Genomic DNA, 20,052 nt, shown 5'->3' with positions numbered 1-20,052 from the left:
AGAGGGTGTCTGTTTGACGGTAGGCGCTCAACATAGCTGAGGCCCCCCTTTCCAGCATCACACCTCCCATTATGCTGCTCCACAGGCAATTGTACTGCTGCTGTGTGGGTAAGCCAAACGAGAAAAGACCACCGACTACTGTGGAGCACATTGCTGGGGATGTTTTCCAACAGGGGGCGAAAGCATGTTGCTCGATGTGGTTGTATGTATTTGAGAGAATGTACGTGTGCGCCTGCTGGAATGGTATGAAGCACACAAAAGGAGACTCGAAAAATCGATATTTGCTTCGTGTGTCACCCCAATGGGGAGCCTGATGTTGCGGAAATTTAGGAGACTATGTCGAATGGGGGAAAATTTTCCACAGTGAATTTCATTCAACGGAAAATTTAATGTTGACGGCACAGAGGAAACTTGGAAAATCTGTTAAAGTTGGGTGTAGGTTTTCAAATTCTTAAAGCAACGTTATATTATTAAATATGAATGTGTTGGCATATTGTCCAGGTTTAAAGGAAACTATCGGGTGCTTATGCCATAATTTATCAATTGCACGATTTACACTAGGGGAAGTGAGCCGGTTATGGCACTAGTGTTTCGATCCACTATACTTTTTCTCCTGCGCTTGCTTGTAGGGTTTCGGTTGTCCCTCCTGAGGATCCTGCTTTTTTCCTAGCCGTGTTGAGTCCTTCAAAGAGGCCTTCAACTTTTCTTTCAGGCCTGGCCTCTTATCCTGGGTACTTTGCTCGCATTTGCTCCATTTGTTCCAAATGGTCTTGTTCATCCTTGAGTGCTTCCTCTAGAAACTCCTTTTCCTGCGTCATTTCCTACTTCTTCATCTCATTTTCCATTTGGAGTCTCTTTTGCTTCAGGTTACAATCCATCTCCATACTTTTCTTCTACAGCAGACGTTCCACCTCCAATTCCCTCTCCTTCGCTCTTTGCTCCTTCTCTAGCTTTTTAGTTTTTCCTCGAGAAAACGAGCGTCTTCTTGGAAGATTTTCCTTTCTTCTTACGTTTTTCCACAATTTTTGCCTGGTCTTCCTCAACCTGCTGACATTTCTCTGTCGGGCAAAACCACTTCTCCTGATCGTGGACGCACTCCTGCACTCCTACACCACGGTAATGAAACCATTTGTTACAGTTATCACAGACAATCATCCCTTCATCAGTCTCGGAAATCGTCGAACAGTCCCCACAGGCCGTCATAGTGAGATTCAAACTCATCGTAGGTGTTTGAGGTTATCCGTTTATCTATTTCAAAGATTTGCTCGGAATACCACTTAAAGATTGCACTAACTTTTTATAGCAGCTGATTCAATCAAATCATTCAATTTACTTTCAATAGATAGTTTTTCTTTATATCTCGTCCTACAAGTATCTGGTATCTGTAATTTTAGATTCAGTTTTGTCTTCCATTGCTATCCAACCTAGATAAAGTAGCAATTTTATATCATCGTTTTTCATAACTGTAGCTCATTAAATTTACCCTCAATCACTGGTAGCGCAATTTTCGAACTGAACAATTACACTTCGATCAACATTATTTTAATTACATTAGTAATTCCACTAGAATAAATGATTTTTTTAAGAAACAAGCAGAAACATTAATTCGATGTGAAATACTGCATGCTATAAGCAACCCGTAGCATCGAGAACACCTAAAATGTTAGTTTTTCCTGAAAAATATATTTATTGAACCTCGAGTCACAGACAAACAGACGTAACTCTTCATTGTGTGTCTTCGTTCATGCATTTAACGGTTGATTTGAATATTATCAGTTCCGCGAACTACTCGCCGCAGCGCTGGCATCGGATCACTTTGACGTTTCTATATATTCTATAGAAATTTTATGCAATATTGTTTACGAGTTAGCGAGCAAGCTTGTTTCCCGCGAGAAGCCAGATAGATGTCGTTACTGAGGTTATATGTTTTGAGATACTATGTTTTCAAGAACAAGTTTTTCAAAGAGTTACGTTTGTTTGTCTGTGCTCGAGTGTCCAGCTTGGAAATTTCACAGAAGATATCACGTTTAATAAGCAACTCCATGACTCCGTGCTTAGCCTGCAACTCCCTGCCATAATGCGTCTTTGAATTTCTCTGCTGGTATCATTTTCGGCGGTCACCAGTGAGCCCAAATACATGAACTCATCGACCACTTCAATTTCGTCACCGTCAATCTGAATTCGGGGTGGGAGGCTAGCATTGTTTTCCCTAGAAGTTCTTCCTTTCATGTATTTTGTCTTTGATGCGTCGATGGCAAGTCCAATCCGCCTAGTTTCAGCCTTCAGTCTGATGTATCGTCTCTCAAAGTTCCGTGCCATGATGTCGATGTCATCGGCGAAGCCAAGAAACTGGATGGACTTCTTGAAGATCGTGCCACTCGTGTCTATCCCAGCTCTTCTGATCACACCTTCTAACGCGATGTTGAATAGCAGACACGAAAGTCCATCACCTTGCCGTAACCCCCTTTGAGATTCAAAGGGACTCGAGAGTGTCCCCGATACTTGAACAACGCACATCACTCGATCCATCGTCACCTTGACCATCAGTTTATCCGGAAATCCGTACTCGTGCATAATCTGCCATAGCTGATCTCGATCGATTGTGTCATATGCGGATTTGAATTCGATGGACAAATGATGTTGTATTCGCGGCATTTCTGCAGAATCTGCCGAATCGCGAACATTTGGTCCGTGGTAGCACGAGGAACACCCATGAATCCCGCCTGGTAATGCCCCACGAACTCTCTTGCAAATGGTGACAGGCGACGGCATAGAATTTGAGAGTGTACCTTGTAGGCGGCGCTCAGCAGTGCTCCTCCTCCCAAATCTTGGCAATTACCCAAAGCAGCGCTCTAGCCAGTGCTTCACCACCGTATTTTAATAGCTCTCTTGGTAGTTGATCTACACCAGTTGCTTTGTTGTTCTTCAGCCGACCGATCTCCTCCTCAACTTCTTGAAGATCAGGGGCCGGTAGCCTGTCGTCTTCTGTGCGTACACCAAGGTCTGTTGCCGTGCCACCTTCATTTTCTGCTGCTTCACCGTTGAGGTGCTCGTCATAGTACTGCTTCCACCTCTCAATCACCTCACACACTCGTTCGTGAGAAGGTTACCGTCCAAGTCCTTGCACATATCGGCTTGCGGCACGTAGCCTTTGCGCGAACTATTTAGCTTCTCGTAGAACTTCCGTGTGTCGTTTACGCGGTACAGATTTTCCATCGCCTCGCGATCTCGGTCTTCCTGCTGACGCTTCTTCCTTCGGAAAACCGAGTTTTGTCTGTTCCGCGCTTGTCTGTATCGCTCCACATTCAATTTCGTACGGTGTTGCATTCTTCTCCTCTACTAACAGTTTGCATTCGCCGTCAAACAAGTCAATTATTCGGTCCGGGATTGTAGTACCTAGTGCCGCTGCAGCAGCACTACATATGGCGGAACGGATGTCCTTCTAGCCATCTTCAAGAGAAGCTGCGCCAAGCTGTGACCAGCTCAATCGACTAACACGAATTTCAGTTGCTTTTGAAACCTCATGTTGGTAGATGCTGCCCTGTTTACAATACGATAGCTACTTTTAGTACAGTTCTAGTACATTGAACATTGTACATTGAACATTGTACATTGTACATTGTATTTGGCATACATTTGATAAATAAAATTGATTACATACTAAACTATTCATATTGAAAATCTTCGTACTAATTGTATGGACAATATCGTATTTTTATGGTGCATCCTGCATTGTACACATAGGCGTAGCCAGGTGGGAACAACTGTCCCCCCCCTATACTCAGCAACACAAAGGCTTGGTGAAATGGCATTCGGCCAAATTTTCCATAGTAAATTTTTTTTCACCCCTCCCTAGCTCGAAACCCGGCTACGCCTTTGATTGCACACATAATCAGCAATGCACCTTGGCATCATACACGGCCAATAAGAGTAACTCTGAATGGAGGCTAGTTTACCTCAAAATTACAAAAAGTGGGGTTATTCAGTGGATGAGTAAACATTTTCTCTTGCTCGAATCTCAGGAAAACCGATGAATATTTTACTCAGTCATTAAGTATACTCGTAAACTGAGTAACATTTTCATAGATTTTTTTGATATTCAAGCCAATTTTTGAGGAAAATCGGGGAAAATTTCACTCATTGACGGAGTAAACCCACTTTTTTTTCTAATTTTGAGTAGAATTCGACTCACTTCTGAGCTACTCACATCGGCCGTGTAAACGAACCTAAAAATAACATTCACCAGCATTCGAGCGTAATCATCATTCTCGAGATTATGTTCCAGCTCTTGAAGTTCCTGGATAGATGTCATTTCCATTTCCTCGCTGACGTACGATCCCTATAATTAAAATGAAAATATTAGGATTCAGGATAAGCAGACCTGAACTTTATTTCTCACCTGATTTAAGTTCAAGACGTAATCACAGATAATGGAAAACCCATCACCCTGCTGCTGTGGACCATCTGCTCTTGGTGTCACTTGAGGCTGTTGTATAGTCACTTCATGTTGATTTCCTTCCCAGGACATTCTCTGCGATGGAGCTACCCCGGAAGATGATCCCATATCTTCGCAGGTTTCGATTAAGATGACTTCAGGCACAAGGGGAAGGTTTGTCAAATTGGTTGGTGAGGAAGTGCTTGTTGGATTTGTTACGGGATCTACAAATTGAGAAAACAATAAATAAATATGAAAGATTAGCTGAGAAACATCCAATGCTTATTTGCATTGTTTTTTTTTTAAAGTTTTGAATATCTTTACTAACCATTCGTCGTGAAGCATGAATTGAAGTCCATCCCCTGGGTTTCAACCTTTCGGGCCTTTCTGCGATTTTTTTTACAACAGTTAATGGTCCGATGTCTGAATCCGTGTTTACTCCCGACATTTCCGCCACTTCTTGTTCTGCTTCAAAGAAAATTGGGATGAAACGCCTTTTGTTTTGCATTGCATTTGAGCCCAATTTGCGCTGGGTTTGGAGGCAACATCTTTCCTCATGGCCTTAGCGTTTTTCGTAGGCCACAAAAGGAATTTGCCACTTATCCACTGATATGGGATGGTGGTTAGTACGGGACGTCCGGTTTTGCGTGTCTCAACAACCTAATAGTGATGGCGGGGAACTTGAAATCAAATAAAATAAAAGTAAAACGTCAGGCAGGCCAGTTCACAATGGTAAGGGAGCTGAAATGGTGTTCCAGAGCTTCAAAATACAATAATCGGTGAAGCTGAAGAACCCGTAGCTGGTGCGAAGCTGCAAGAATCAAGGCTTTTGAGCTTAAGCAGTCATTTTCGACGCAACCTCTGAATTATATGAAAAATACATGTTTTTATTAGAAATACTTACCAAGATTTGAGTCCATTCTCAAATTTGTATGCGCCACGTAAAACACCAGATTTTCAACGATTTCACAACAAGTCCAAAAACAACAAATAACACACGGCGAGCAATCTGAGCAATCAGAGTTTTGTTTTTTTTTCCTGCTTTTTGTGATGACAAATTGAGCAAAATTGAGAAGTGCTGTCGATATTTGTATAGGGTAAATGTTGGCTTCGGCACCCATTGACTGTTTTCGGCAACCAAAATTTAAACGTTAATTTCACTATGTTTTCCCAGCAACGCACTTCCCTGAATGTGTCCAAACGATTGTTTAGCCTTTCAGCTTCAATCTGATTATATTTGAACGATCGAGCAATCCAGTAATGCTACATTTTTCTTCAAATAAAGCATACGCACTACAAAATGGGGTTGATTTCGAGTTGCCGATAATAGAACAGCTGGTTAACACGCAGTTCTAATGGGAAGGTTGCCGAAGAAAAAAAGACTGCCGACAATAGTCACACTCACCTGAGAAGTTTGGAGCGTTGTAAAAACGCTTTCAAAACGTTTTGAAAAATTCTGTCGATTGGAATGGATAGAGAAGCAAGCAGCAGATGAATGTAAACAAACAGACACATCATATATGTGCGTGACGCTGAGAAAATGCTAGTAGAAGTGCAGACGCTGCTTAGATTGACGAGAATACGTAAATTCCCCTATTTGACTATCTGAAAAGAAATCTTAAATAAAAAAAAATTAGCCGGATGTTCGTACAGATATTTAATACAAAGAGACATTGATTTGTGTTCGTTTTTTTTCGTTTACAAGAACGCGCGATTTGAAGATTTGCACCCATTATTCCCAAAAACAAAAGAAGCGCTCCGACCGAATCATTTTTTATCTTCATCCGATAGGCCGAAGTGAATTCATTGGCGTTTCAATTGCGTTTCAATGCGTTAGACCGAGTTTAGAATCCGTAGACCGAGTTTGGCGTTAAGAAGCAGTGTTAGACTTTTGACAATATCTCAACGATTGGTTTCTCATTATCAAATCTTACGGTACATACGGAAAGGTAAATAAATTTGGAAGCCATCAGTAATAATAACATTCCGTTTGGTGCTAAACTGCGCTAGATTAAGAAATACTAAGTGCGGGTTGTGCTTAATAGGCCGGAAATGGGGTAGTTAACCCTATATATGTTTACGACACACTTTTTTTTAGCGGCACCAGTGGTGTATAAACGTGATTACATCTCACCTCAGCAGGCCTAGGTTCAATCCCAGTCGGCGCCGCCGGGATTTTCGGAGGCTTAAAATCTCTGATCACGCCTTCCTTCGGAAGGGAAGGTAGAGTCCAGGTGTGGGAGCTGCCTCCCTGGCGTCGGTAGCATTGGTGCTCAGCACGGAAAACAAGATCGACGGAAAACAAAGCAAGGAAAAAAAACACTTTTTTTTTAATGGATACATAGTAACTGGGATCAAGCGCTTATACCAACATGTTAAAACAAACGAATTAACACTATTGGCCACAGTTCTAAAAATAGAAATTGCCACGTAATATAAGTAAGCTGAATATGCACTTCAAAAGTACTTTTAATCAAAACAGTTCGCAGATATGTTGTATATTTTTTTAATAAAAGGCTATTTAGAAGGCTCCATCTGTACACTACAAGAACATTGTTGAGTGAGTTGGAATAAAGCTGTATAAATAGCAGAGTATCATCTGTATGCAAGTTGAGTTAAAGTTGAAAGAATGATTATTAAGCACATAAGCTGAGAATGAGTGATAATGCTAGCTAGTAGTATCTGTGCAATTTTAATAATGCTGGATAGATTCGTCAGATATGTTTGTGAAAATATTGGCTTGGCGCTTTTCTATCCATTACTTTACCATTACTCAGTTTAACGCTGTATAAGTATTGTCAATGAAGCGTTTAACTAATCAATAATGTTTGTTGGGTAGACAGCTCTTAATACCATATTCGTTAACGCTTCTATACTCAGCCTATATTCAGCTCTCTGAGATGATCACGTTGGTCATGACGAGAGGAGCAACACAATAGTTGGGTAAAGAAGAATTGCATTATAACACACCATCGACTGGAAATGCTCTCGCAACGTGGGGCTTTAGGTAGTGATGAAAACGTCGCTAGAACTATTCCACAGCCGCAGTCAGTTTATGAGCAAAAGAAGGACGCACATTTTTTGCCTGTAGACTTGGAGACATACTTCAAGTCTCCGCGTACAACGTACGGGTTAGGCAAAAGATGTGCGTCTAACTTCAAAAACTGTCGCATTAATGGCCCTTCGCTCATTTTCAACTTCTATTCAATTTTCATACTGCCGTACTCTAACGGAACTATCCACCTACTCTCTTCTAAAGATCATTCTTTAGCTAATAAATTATCACACTAAAGCTTCATGTTAGCATTTCCAACCAACTCCTTCAAATAGTAATTTCTCATGCTTGTGCATCATGATTTAGATATATTTGGCAGCACTGGATAGCTTATACTGTTAGGTGTAAGATTTAAACAAACAATGTTGAGTAAACGTAAAGATGTCGAAACAAGAGAGCAATCTGTCAGCCGTTGTCGCTTTGTTGCGCGCCGGAGTATGCATGAAAGAAATAATTCGGTCGGTAAATGTGTCTGAAAGAACAGTGTATAATATTAAAAAAGGCTTGGGAAAGTGATAAGACTGCTCATACTGCTAATAAAGCACAGAAATGGCTTACGGAAAATATTTCGTAAATTTGGGAGGAAGAAATTTGGCCCCCAAGCAGTCCCGATATCAATCCGTTGGATTATTTTGTATAGGGCGTCGTCCAACGGGATACCAATAGAACTCCTCACACCACACTTAAGTCGCTAAAAGCTAAAATCAAGGCAGTGATGACATCTATGGATCGAAACATTTTAAAACGTGCATACTGCAGTTTCCGGAAGCGTCGAACTACAGTCGTCGAAAGGGAAAGCAATTTTTTTGAATAAATTTACTTACAACTTCCATATGTTGCGAAAGAAAATAAATCGCACAAAATTCATTGCTAGAATAACTAACTGGTGTATTTTTTTCTCAAATATGCCATTTACTGCAAAAATTCGTCACGCACCCTGTATATTCAGCTGTTTTTAGCTCAACGGAAACACTCTAAGCTACAATATGGAACCAATGTTTCTAATTTAGTAATTTGGAAAAAGCGCTGCGGGTAAATTTAATCTTTACATTATACTATCAAAGTTACCCGTATTATCAAAGATACCCCGTTTTACGGTACCTCTTTTTTTCTTCTGTTCGGGACCTAACACCACTGGTACCAGTAATTTGATCTATTGTAGTATATCCCGTGTCCTTAGTTTAGTGCATGTCGTATTACTCCATCACTATTGATAAATGATGAAGTATTCGATTTTTTTACAGTTGACATTCTTGCATTTATTGCAAGAATCCGACTCTAATTGACAGGTCCCGCTTTTTATACCCTTCGGAGTGTTGAAACACCTTCCAAAGGCGCGCCCCTTTGTCAGTCAAAATTGGATTCCTTAGCAACAAAATTAAGGAATGACACCGAAAATGACCATGCATCAGAACCCTAGTCTTAACCACTTCAATCTAGGGAACAACTAACTAACTATTTTTTTCCTTGTTGCAAGATCATCCTCGGTGGACAAAGCCGAGTCTTGTCACTATCAACAAGGCATAACAAGTAACAAGGACTAAGATGTGTTCCTTGGATTACTGAAAAATCCTGTCCCCTTAGTTTGAAGTAGTCAGGACTAGGAATCGGTGGTAGATCTTACATCCCGTAACGTACCACGAAAAGCGCCTTTGGAGGGTGTTTCAACGAGGTGTTAGGGGTATAAATAGTGGGACCTTTCAATTAGAGTCGGATCCTTGCGATAAATGCAATACTTCATCATTTCTCAATAGTGATGGAGTAATACGACATGCACTAAACTAAGGACACGAGATATACTACAATAGATCAAATTACTGGTCGCAGTGGTGTTAGGTCCCGAACAGAGGAAAAAAACTCTGCACATTGTGCCGAATCACAGTGTGACACACTGTTCGGCACGTTAAGGCACACGCTGACACGTACGACACGAAAAATATTATATAAAACGGCAACACTGTTGAGCGCTGAAGTTTTTCTAATCGATTTACTCGTTGCTTGTTTACTCCAAATGAAAATATCCGTCAGTACTGGTGCAACAGTGATTAATCCTAGAATTTTTAAAGTTGATTTAGATTTACCAAATTTGGTACCGTTTTTAAAATGGAAGAGGCATGGGATGAGGTAAGTATTGTCAAAAGTGCTGCTCGATTGAAAAACTATTAAGTACACGCAAACCAAAAGTTTATGACAATGAATGTTAGTTCCATTTCCTATCATCCTCTGTTCATGAACATAGCAGCGAATGTTAGAAGTTGACCTTGCTGTTTTTGTCTTTTTTAATTTGGTGTTCTATCTACGCTTTCGACTATACCAGTAAGCTTTTTATTTATAACATTGTAGAACAACGCACACAGTTGCCTCCAATCTCTCCAGCAGAAAAAGCATAGAGATCTTCAAGCGCAATATCACCAAGAATTCAACATTTATATATAAAAATAAAGAAGAAGAAGAACCAAAAAGATATCGCGAAATCAGCACTTCTTAAAAAGGTAGCGCGTGGTCTCATGCACACTTTTGTGTATCTGGAGAACTCTATACGAAGTCGAGTATGAGAGGAAATGAGCGCTTGGTGTTTGCTTTTAGGCTATGCATATCAGAAGAATGGAGAGCGTATTGGAGAAAGTACACGTCTGATAATCGCAACGTTCGTGGTTGTTCGAGTCCAGTCGGCAACTTTTTCCTATTTTTTATTCGACATAATTAATTTCACTCACTAATACACTCTACATTTTTCGGTCTCCAATTTTCTTGCATTGGACCGCAGCTAAGTATATCGCATCCTTGGTTCATGCGGTCCCCACTAACATCCTCTGATGATGAATCTCACATAATTGTAAGCGAATAATATCCCTGGACAATTCGTTGTACCGAATTTATCAAGCCAACCGTGCGAGACAACATTCAGAGAGCTAAGATCTATGACGACCATGAAACACAGTGCCGTTAATTTCACAATGAAGGAGGTAGAACAGAGAATGCATAAATTGCTAATGAAATTATTCATTGTAGGGTAAATGGCTCTAATGTTGGCCTATGGACGTTCATCGACAAGCAAACATTTGTGCTTAAATTTCACATATAGAGTCGCCGAAAAAAGATTTATTTTATGTCACACCCTAGTCTACTTGCAAACGATATTTGTAGAAGATAAATCACAGAAAAACACAGCGTCTAATGTATTTGTTTTTGATCACAAATATATTTTAATAGCAATAACATCACCATCATCAGCATTATCAACATGATCGATAACAGCAGAATCATCTTTTGAAATCAGGAAGCAAAATAAGGTAAAAAATAACCACTGTCCTCCCCCCGTTGTCACGTTTTTTTCTATATCTAATTCATTGCATGTTACAGAATCTAACACATCACTTCTCCCCACTAATTGAGTAAGATAAAAAATGTAGCACCTAACAACGAAATAAAATAAGGCTCGTGTTGGCATTGGCTAGACTGGTTACTATCAGTTCTGTAGGCCATACTGATAGCCCAAAAATCTAGACATAATGATAGTTTTTTTCTAATTCTGCCATTTTCCGAGATGAAAACAAAGATGAGATGAAGAAAAGATGTTTGTGATGATGTGGTGGTGCTTGAACTACTTGCTGTAATCAGAATATATTTACTACTGTGATTGTGTTTTTCAGTTCCTTCATGACACACTCGTTTGGCATCATTGAACCACGCGGGATCAATGAACTCACCAAACGAGTATTATTTTATGCTCGTTTTACTATCAACAGGACACTCGTATACCATTAATATTGAAATTAATGTTAACATCTCCGTTTTCCATTTTTCAATGAATCATCCATGAGAGCTAGAAGTTGTAAACAAACAATCTCAAAAGTCATAACAGCAGGGATGAAACACGTATGGTATGACGCCTTGATTGCGGCACTTCGGCACGTTCGGCACGTTCGGCACAACGCTTGGCACAGCTTGTGGCACAGATAAAGTACTCGGCACAGATTGAGAGGTGCAGAGTTGAATACCTTTTGTCCCCTGAACTTCTTGAAAATAAAGCAAAACCTGAGTTTAGGAAAAATATACAATCAGGCTTACACAAATTCCAGAGATACCAAATTCCGAAAAAATAAATTCAGTATCTTTGAAGGAGAATGAGGAGGAAGGTATGGCAAACTTGGATAAAATTCATAGATATAAGATTTGGTCAAATTAAATACTTTTTGAAAGTACGATAAAAACACAATGTGTAAATTTACCCTACCACTGCGTTTCACACCTAGTTTCCCACAAGGTTAATGAATTACACTAGTTTACAAATAAAAGTAAAAAAAAAAATGAACTTCAATGTTTGACTTACAATTATCCGTATGTAAAATCGTGCGCTGAATCCAAAAATATTGTTAAAAAAAAACTCAGTAGGATAGTTTTCTAGCTACAGCAAAAAAATATATATTTAACTTTAAAACAAATGTTTTTTAAAACACAAATATTTGCGGCTATGATTAAGCTATATAAATTATTTTCACGCCAAATTAAAGATGAGAAAAATTTCTTTCGATCAATTAAACATTATCTTTTCAGCTAGGTTAGTGGTATTGATGCAAATAAATAGTTTGTTTAATTTTTTGCATAGTTCCAAAAAAAAATGAGGTACATAGGTACATATTTTGTTTTGTAGAGGTTGTGCCAACAATACCACTAATCAACTGAAAAATAATTTCTAAATGATCAACAAATTAAAAGCATTCTTTCCTTTTAAGAGATGAACTAGCCTATGGCTAAAAATCTCCTTAATAAAAAAAAAATTCTTTCCTTTAATTTGGCGTTAAAATAATTGTTATAGCTTTATTACAGCCGGAGATATTTGTAAGTTAGTAAATAAACTTTATTGGGTGAAATATCATTTTTTGTCTGTATCTAGAAAACTATCCTACTGAGAATTTTTCTGACTAAGTTTTTGGATTCATCACACGATTTTACATGCGAAATGGCCACCAGCGTACAAAGTTCAAGTATGATGTAAACTTGTGTTATGGCGAAGACAACAAATCAAGAAGACTGGCAACTCTTCCATTTTCTCATACGAACGCTATGAGACAGGTACAATTGTGTCATCTGCCGCTCAAAGGTAAATGCTTCGAACGAATTTGATAGCAAAGATTACATCCTCAGACGAAGGGTTTGTGTAAAGCTTGCTTCAGATAGAATTGGAACAAAAACAATTGCCTGTATTTCAGTTATTTATTATTGAATTCAAGATATTTTTTTATACAAATGTAGCGTTTTCTTCATACTTTTAAGAAAAAATACGGATAAAATTATTCGTCACGGTTTCGAAGGAATTCTCGAATTTTTCCTGTAACACGGCTTATTAGGCGGCGCACACCTTCTTCGTCCATCGTTTTAGCTATCTTATTCCACCAGGTCTTCATCTGATTGATGTCTTTGACAACCTTTCCCTTTGCCTTGAGTCTCCTCTTCATGATTGCCCAGTATTTCTCAATAGGGCGGAACTGGGGGCAGTTGGGTGGGTTAAGGTTTTTCGGAACAAACTGGACCCCTTTCTCTGCATACCATTCTTGAACGACTTTGCTGTAATGACAGCTTGCCAAATCTGGCCAAAACATTACGGGATAGTCGTGGGATCGAATGAACGGCAAAATTCGTTTTTGGAGACACTCTTTTTGGTATAGTTCCGACGTCATTGTCTTATTTGTAACGAAAACTTTCGTTTTTTTGCCACAGCTGCAAATGCCCTGCCAAATCATAAATTTTCGTGCAAATTTGTCGGCAAAAACAAATTTAAATTTGGCTGGAACATCCCCCCGAGCCGTTGCCAAGTAAAATTTTTGACCTGGGATTTGCCAGAAGTCAGCCTTGACATAGGTTTCATCGTCCATCAGAAGACACCCGTCGAACTTGGTCAGCACATGGTCGTATAGCTTCCGCGCACGGATTTTGGCCACACTATTCTGTTTTATGGTCCGATTTGGCTGTTTGCTAGCTCGATACGACTTGATTCCTTCCCGGAGTCGAGTTCTCCTCACGGTACTATGGGCAGCACCGAAATTTCTGGCCAAATCACGGTCCGACAGATTGGGATTCCTTTTAATCGTCTTCAAAATCTTACCACGCAGTTTCCGGTCGACAGTTCCACTCCGACGATTGGCTTCAGGCTTCCGAATCGTCGTCAATGTTTCCTTATACCGTTTGATAACGCGCCATACGGTATTTCTGGGCAATTTCAGCTGTTTAGCTAGCCTAGATGCAGACCACAATGGATTTTCCAAATAACTGTGCACAATTGTTTCCCTTATTTCGGCTTCTATGTTGATTGTTTACAAAGTACAGTCGATTTGCGGAATGTCAAAAATACATTCGTGAAGCTGACAAAATTCCCGACACGTGGGCGTCAAGAACTTCCAAATCCGTCCACCAGGAGCACCACAATATGAGCAAAAGTTTGTTCCAATTCTAAATGAAGCAAGCTTTATTTGCTCATTTTTCTATGCGTTGCTTCCACCGCAGCACCGTTGCTCAAGCGCAGCGCCATAGGTGAATTCGAGCAAAACTAAAAGCACCGGAACGCTATCTGGTGACGATATTTGGAACTGTCAAAAGAGTGATGAAATTCAAAACATTGGCTGCTGTGTATAGAAAGGTGCATTGTTAAACTAATATTTCCGGGGGAAAATAACAGTGACAATAATAAAGATGGACAACACAGGTAATATAATTAATTTCCCATAGTTTGATATATAATGATTATATTTCTGGAGATTGTTTGGGCTTTAGAAACGTATTTGCTATTATGAACTGCTAGGTTATTTGTTTTGTTTTAGGTTCCGATGTTGCCAATCATGAAAAGGTTCCGATATCGTTTGGAAACGTATTGGATTATGTAGGAGACTCGGTGAGACCTTTACGAGAAGGACAGAATGTGTATGATTCGGGACACATTGTGTGTATTGGATATACTCATAAAACATCCAGCCACTTGAATCTTCAGGCGTATGTTCTCCAAAGTTCGCATCCGGCGGATGTCCCTCACCAACTGGAGCTTAAAATCGGATCGGATCACCATCAGTGGATTATGAAGTGTTCGTGCAAAGCTGGAACAGCACGATGTAAGCATATAGTGGCATGCTTACTTCATCTCTGTCAGTAAGTATATACATTTTCATAACAATCTTGACAATATGCAAGATTTGACAGATAATGTTACTCCCGTCCAATTTTAGATTTGAATTTGTTGAACACATGACATGTACAGATTCTCGACAGGCATGGGGTAAAAGTAAAACGAACATGACGTCTCTTTGGCGTGCAAAACCAGTGGAGGAGCTCTGTTGTGTTCGTAAGCATCCAAAGCTATTTTCAAATGCACCTAATAAAGAAGATCTTCTGCAACAAGCTTTCAACCGAATTCTCCAAGGTAAAGTTGCTGCAGCATGTTGACGACGATATAGATTATAAAGCGTTGCTTTTATTTACAGCATCTCCGAACTCAGCCATCAAGAAGCATATCGATGGGAGAGAACTCAGCTGTCCAATACCCACCTCAGGGCCACTGAATCGTTCAGATCATGGTATTTATGTCTCCCGATATGAATTACATGATATGATCAGCATCAACAGTGAATCACCTTGTTCAACATCCAGAACCGATCTTGAGTTGCTTCCGGAGAACCATAGATTATTTTACGAAAATGTTGTGGTTAAAGATAAGCAGTCCATACTCGATATTTGTGATGATACCAAAGAACAGCAAAATAATGCTTGGTATTTGCATCGCTCTATCAGAATTACCGCTAGTTCGTGTTATGACCTCTATACCTACACCCGCAACAAAAACGCTGATTGGCACAGGAAAATTCAGCACTACCTAAATCCCAAAGCATTCCGCTCAAAGGCCCTTGACTATGGTAAACGGACTGAAGAACTAGCACTAAACTGCTACAAAAGAAAACGAAATCCTTTGGTGAAAAAATGTGGCTTTGTAGTGTGTCCCAGTAATCCTTGGATTGGCGTTAGTCCAGATGGAATTGACTCTACCTGCAGGCTCCTACTTGAAATCAAATGCCCTACGTCTGGAGAGGACCACGATCTTAATTGGATGGTGAACCAGTGCAAGGCAACGCAGACTTATCTGAAACGAGTGAATTCCTCTTGGGTTTTGAACAGGAAGCACAAATATTTTGCTCAAGTACAAATGTGCATGCATGTCACAGGATGCATGAAGTGCGATTTTATTGTCTATTGTAAGTATGAGGACGACTTTATAATCATTGAAGTCGATTACGATGAAGACTATGTTTCAAATTTAGTGAGTTCATTGAAACAGGTTTATTTCAACCATTTGTTGCAAGAAATTGTAGTTAGAAACGAAAATGTGCGTAATAAAATCAATTAGGGGCAATTTTTAATACTATAGGTACAGATACAAGAGGAAAAAATAAATGATCTGAAGAATCAATTACTAGAAATGATTTATTATTGAATCCTGATTGTTATAGGTTTATATCGTACATGTTTCTTTATTTAAATAGATTACTGCCTCTCAAATAATCTGTGAGCCACTAAATATTGTTACAGTTTAGTTATAGTTTATCTTCCTTTCTTTTTATAAAGTAGCATAATTTCTCGAGTTTAAAAAGTTTTCCGCATGCATATTTAAATCTCAAAATTTATTCTTTTTTATCTTGTCATCATAACAATTTCCTTCAAATAGGAGGATTAAGTTTTAAAGTATTTATTTTGAAAATTGTCATATATTGTCAGGAATTTCGGTGCAGTCCAGCACACACCTCACTTTTTCAAATTTTCCTCTAAAACATAGCGGTATATTCATAGCTATTTCTTCACGGTCAGGCCAGTGCACAAACTTTTGCAACACTTCCGCTAGAATCTGCAAAAAATAGAAATAAGATTAGTTATTGAAAGAAAAATGTAGTTTTAAGCATATTCTAATCGTGTAAACCGTGTAATCGTAAGGTAAACTACTGTAATAAAATTAATTATCATAATAATGAGCCTGCAAAATGTGTGACGATCCTGCCCCGTTGCCGAGAAGTGAGCTTGTCCGTAGCAACGACACGCATTTTGCACACTAGGTATTCTGAATCTTAATCTCACCTGTGTTGTATGACAGAAATAATGTGACACTGTTGAAGTAGCTACGTCAAAAAGAGTAGCAAGAGCAATAAACGAAATGTTTTGCTTTAATTTTGCTAATGTTAATACAACCCGATCGATGGCTGACATCCTGAACTGCACTTTATACAACTGATCTTCAATTATCTTGACTGAAATACAAATTGAATCCAACTGCTCAAGAGATGCTACTCCAGTCCAGACAATTGCATCTCTATCAGTTTTAATCAAGTTGGTTAACGTAGCTTCCTTTCCTCGTTCAGAAATTCCTCTACTAACAGTTTTTAGGAATGTTGAGTTTTCATTAGTATCTGCATTAGAGTTAGTAACATCGTTGTGTGTAACGCTTGGTTTACATCCATTATCATCTGACACTGTAGTAAAGAATTTATTTTCCACTCCTTCCACATGGTTGGTTTGCATATCATCCTTATTATGATCCGTACGAGACAAAAATGTTGAATTAAATTTATTGTCAACAGAATTTAAATAATCTCTGCCATTTTCTTTAAAATCTCTATTCGTATCTGAATCAGACTGCGTTGACGATGTTGAAGAAAGACGATTCATGAATGTTTCATCATGGGACTGAAGATGATTCTGGCTTCGAATAGTTCGTTGTTTAGTTTTTGGTCGGTTGTACGGATTTGGAAGTTGTAACACAGCAGTCGTTGGAAGGTATAAAGATGGACATGCTGTAGGTTTTAGACGTTTTCCTCCTAAAAATAAATCATAGTAAATAGTGAGGAAATTCATAAATAGGTAATTGACCCTATGTACAATTTGGGTCCAATTTTTGACAACACATCACCATGTCTATAATTTACTTGTGCTCTGCACTCAAATGTCAAACATTTTTAATGTAGATTTTTCAGATATTTATTTTTCCTCGTATATTTCGTATTTATTAAAATTTATTAAAATTAGTGAATGACTTAAAAATCTTGTATAGTTTGTTAACAAAATTGGATCCTTATTGTTTCTAAAACTAAATGTTGTTATTACCTGGTTGATATTCGACGCTTGTGAAATGTCTGCTGCAGATTTTGGAGTACTTCGAAGGAGGCTTCTTGGTTTTTACGGAATGAGTCCATTTTTTCAACATTAATGTATCGCGAGGAAACCGATGCAACTTTATGCCGTTTCCTGCCCGTGCTGTGCACCCAGGAACAAAGCATATAGTTCTGCTTCGAGGCATTCTCCATGGAACACTGTATCCATGTTCCGGTACGTTAGTCTCGGCTAGAACAGGAACCTCTTTGACAAAAATTTTAATTTTGCGCTTGCTTTTTGGTGCGATTCCTCGGCTTGGAACTGCGTTAGGTTTGAGGTAGCGAGATGTTACTGATGAAAAATAAATCAATGGATACATTTAGCAATGAATAGTTTAAATGGACTTACTTTGAACGAAATCATTTAATTTAAAATGTTTGTGACAAATCTTCAGCCACTTCGATGACTCGTCAGCTGGAAGACGTAGAACGCAGTTCCATTTAGTTCGCCTTAAGCTAAATGCCGGAGGAATCCTTACAAGTGGCTTAGTTTTCCGGCATCCTGATATACAGCATCCTGGCTTCAACGTTACCTTTTTAATCTGCATAGAATGACGGAATTGCCGTGGTTTTTAACTTTGTCCGTTTTACTGAAAAATCAATGATCATTAAATACAATTTCTAATGTATCAATAAAAACTATCTCACGGAACAGGAAGTCTTCTGGTTTGAAATGGTCGCCACATATTTTATATCCTGGTCTTCCGTTTAATTCCAAGAGCTTTGTCCACTTGCTGAAAACTTTACTACCCTTGTGAGGAACTGGAAATAACTGGCAATTTCCTCTCCTACAACTGAAAACAACATAGTTGTTTTCACGATCACCATTTCGTTCCCTCTGAAAAGAAATCATAACATTGACATTTTTCCATCTTAAAATGGATTAATATCACAATTATCACTTACCATAGCGTAGATAAATAATCTTATTCTTATAATATGTGGATAAAATGGCAAGAAAGCATCAGAATTATCAAATAAAATGTATTTTATTCCACCTTTTACAACGCCGTATGGGGTTTGACAGTTTGTTTACACTTTATCACTTTTTTCTACGCAGCGCCTCCAGCGGCGGATACTTATCGAAAGGGCCTATTGCACCTGTCGCTTGATGGATTCTGGCAAAGTTACCAGTTTTCTTGATTTGTTGTCTTCGGTTATGGTCAACATATATAAGGATAGGTAGGAAAATGTGCTACTCTACCATATGGAGCCTATTTCTGACGTATGCGTTATGAGTATTAAAAATACAATGCTTCAATCTACTTTATTCTTTTAAATGCTTGATTACGATTTGAAGTTAATATACGTTTACACTGGATCGTGGAATAATCGATTTTATGGGAGTATTATATACGAAGCAAAGTGGAGTACGATGAACTGGTGTGAAACCCTCCACTAGCAGCGTGCGGAACTGTACACCTGAAAAGTGATTCGAAATTCGTACACCTCATAAATATAAAAGGTATGTATTTTGCATGGGATTTATGTATCTGGAATCAGAGCTGGTAAAGCTCACCTGGTGAGAAAACAGGTCACTATCACGAGACCCTACCACCTATCATTAGCTTTCTTGTCATTTTATAATGATCAAGCACTCGTGAGAATAATTCATATGCGGTTTTGACATCAACATTTCTAACTGATTTAGATGAATTTAAGCAAGCTACCGAATATATTATTTGGATTTCCTCGGTACAAGTAACATTAATAGCAATAAATGAGCTAGTAATTACGATGATCACAACACTGTTACGTTCTGTCATGACAAAAAATTCGATGAGATTTTGAAGAGATTTTCTCTTTCATCGTTTTCTCATCCGATGATAGTGACAGAAGTATTTCTGTATATATCGCGTGAGATTTGCCAGCCCTGTTTGGAATACATTAATGAGTCAAATTTCTCCCATTTTGAAAAAAAAGAATCAAGCCATTAATGGGTAAATGGTCTACCCATATATTGAGTATATGTTACCCATTAATCAGTAACTGTTACCCAATAATGGGTAACAGTTACTGATTAAACAGGTAAACAGTTGACTCATTATATAATTAAGCCACATTTTTTTCAAAATGTTTGGAATTTTACTCATTAATGGGTGCTTTCAAGCTACCGTGCACGGTATATTCTCTCTAACCAAAGCAAGCTAGCTGTTGTATGAACTTTGCAGTACTCGTTCATCAAGTCGCATAATAGGCGAAATGGAAGATTCCATGTTATTATTAAAATTAATTTATGTTGTAAATAAAATATCAGAAACGCATAGTTGATAAACAGTCAACGATTTTAAAATAACCTTACAACAATCGAATGAGTTTTATTACAATAAAAAAATGGCTGAGTCCAGCTATGTGAAACCTCGTGGTGTGAACTCTACGGT

General features: G+C 38.7%; 1 protein-coding gene across 1 annotated transcript; it reads left to right on the top strand.

Annotated features, from left to right (window-relative positions):
- Positions 1 to 14,180: 14,180 nt before the first annotated feature.
- Positions 14,181 to 15,706, top strand: LOC135697074 (uncharacterized). The gene is made up of 5 exons (XM_065216691.1): positions 14,181 to 14,193; positions 14,309 to 14,630; positions 14,708 to 14,901; positions 14,963 to 15,055; positions 15,651 to 15,706. Exons 1-5 carry the CDS (start codon positions 14,181 to 14,183, stop codon positions 15,704 to 15,706), a joined length of 678 nt encoding a protein of 225 aa, XP_065072763.1.
- Positions 15,707 to 20,052: the final 4,346 nt, after the last annotated feature.

This window comes from Ochlerotatus camptorhynchus, unplaced genomic scaffold, assembly GCF_037179485.1.
Source record: "Ochlerotatus camptorhynchus isolate MF236.1 unplaced genomic scaffold, CSIRO-AGI_Acam_v1.1 ptg000002l, whole genome shotgun sequence".
Classification (NCBI taxonomy): Eukaryota; Metazoa; Arthropoda; class Insecta; order Diptera; family Culicidae; genus Ochlerotatus; species Ochlerotatus camptorhynchus.
This window is presented reverse-complemented; position numbering and strand designations above follow the sequence as displayed.

Coding starts and splice junctions, on each gene's coding strand:
- LOC135697074 (XM_065216691.1), top strand. Junction 14,631..14,707: donor TGCTTACTTCATCTCTGTCA/GTAAGTATATAC, acceptor GTCCAATTTTAG/ATTTGAATTTGTTGAACACA. Junction 14,902..14,962: donor TTTCAACCGAATTCTCCAAG/GTAAAGTTGCTG, acceptor TTTTATTTACAG/CATCTCCGAACTCAGCCATC.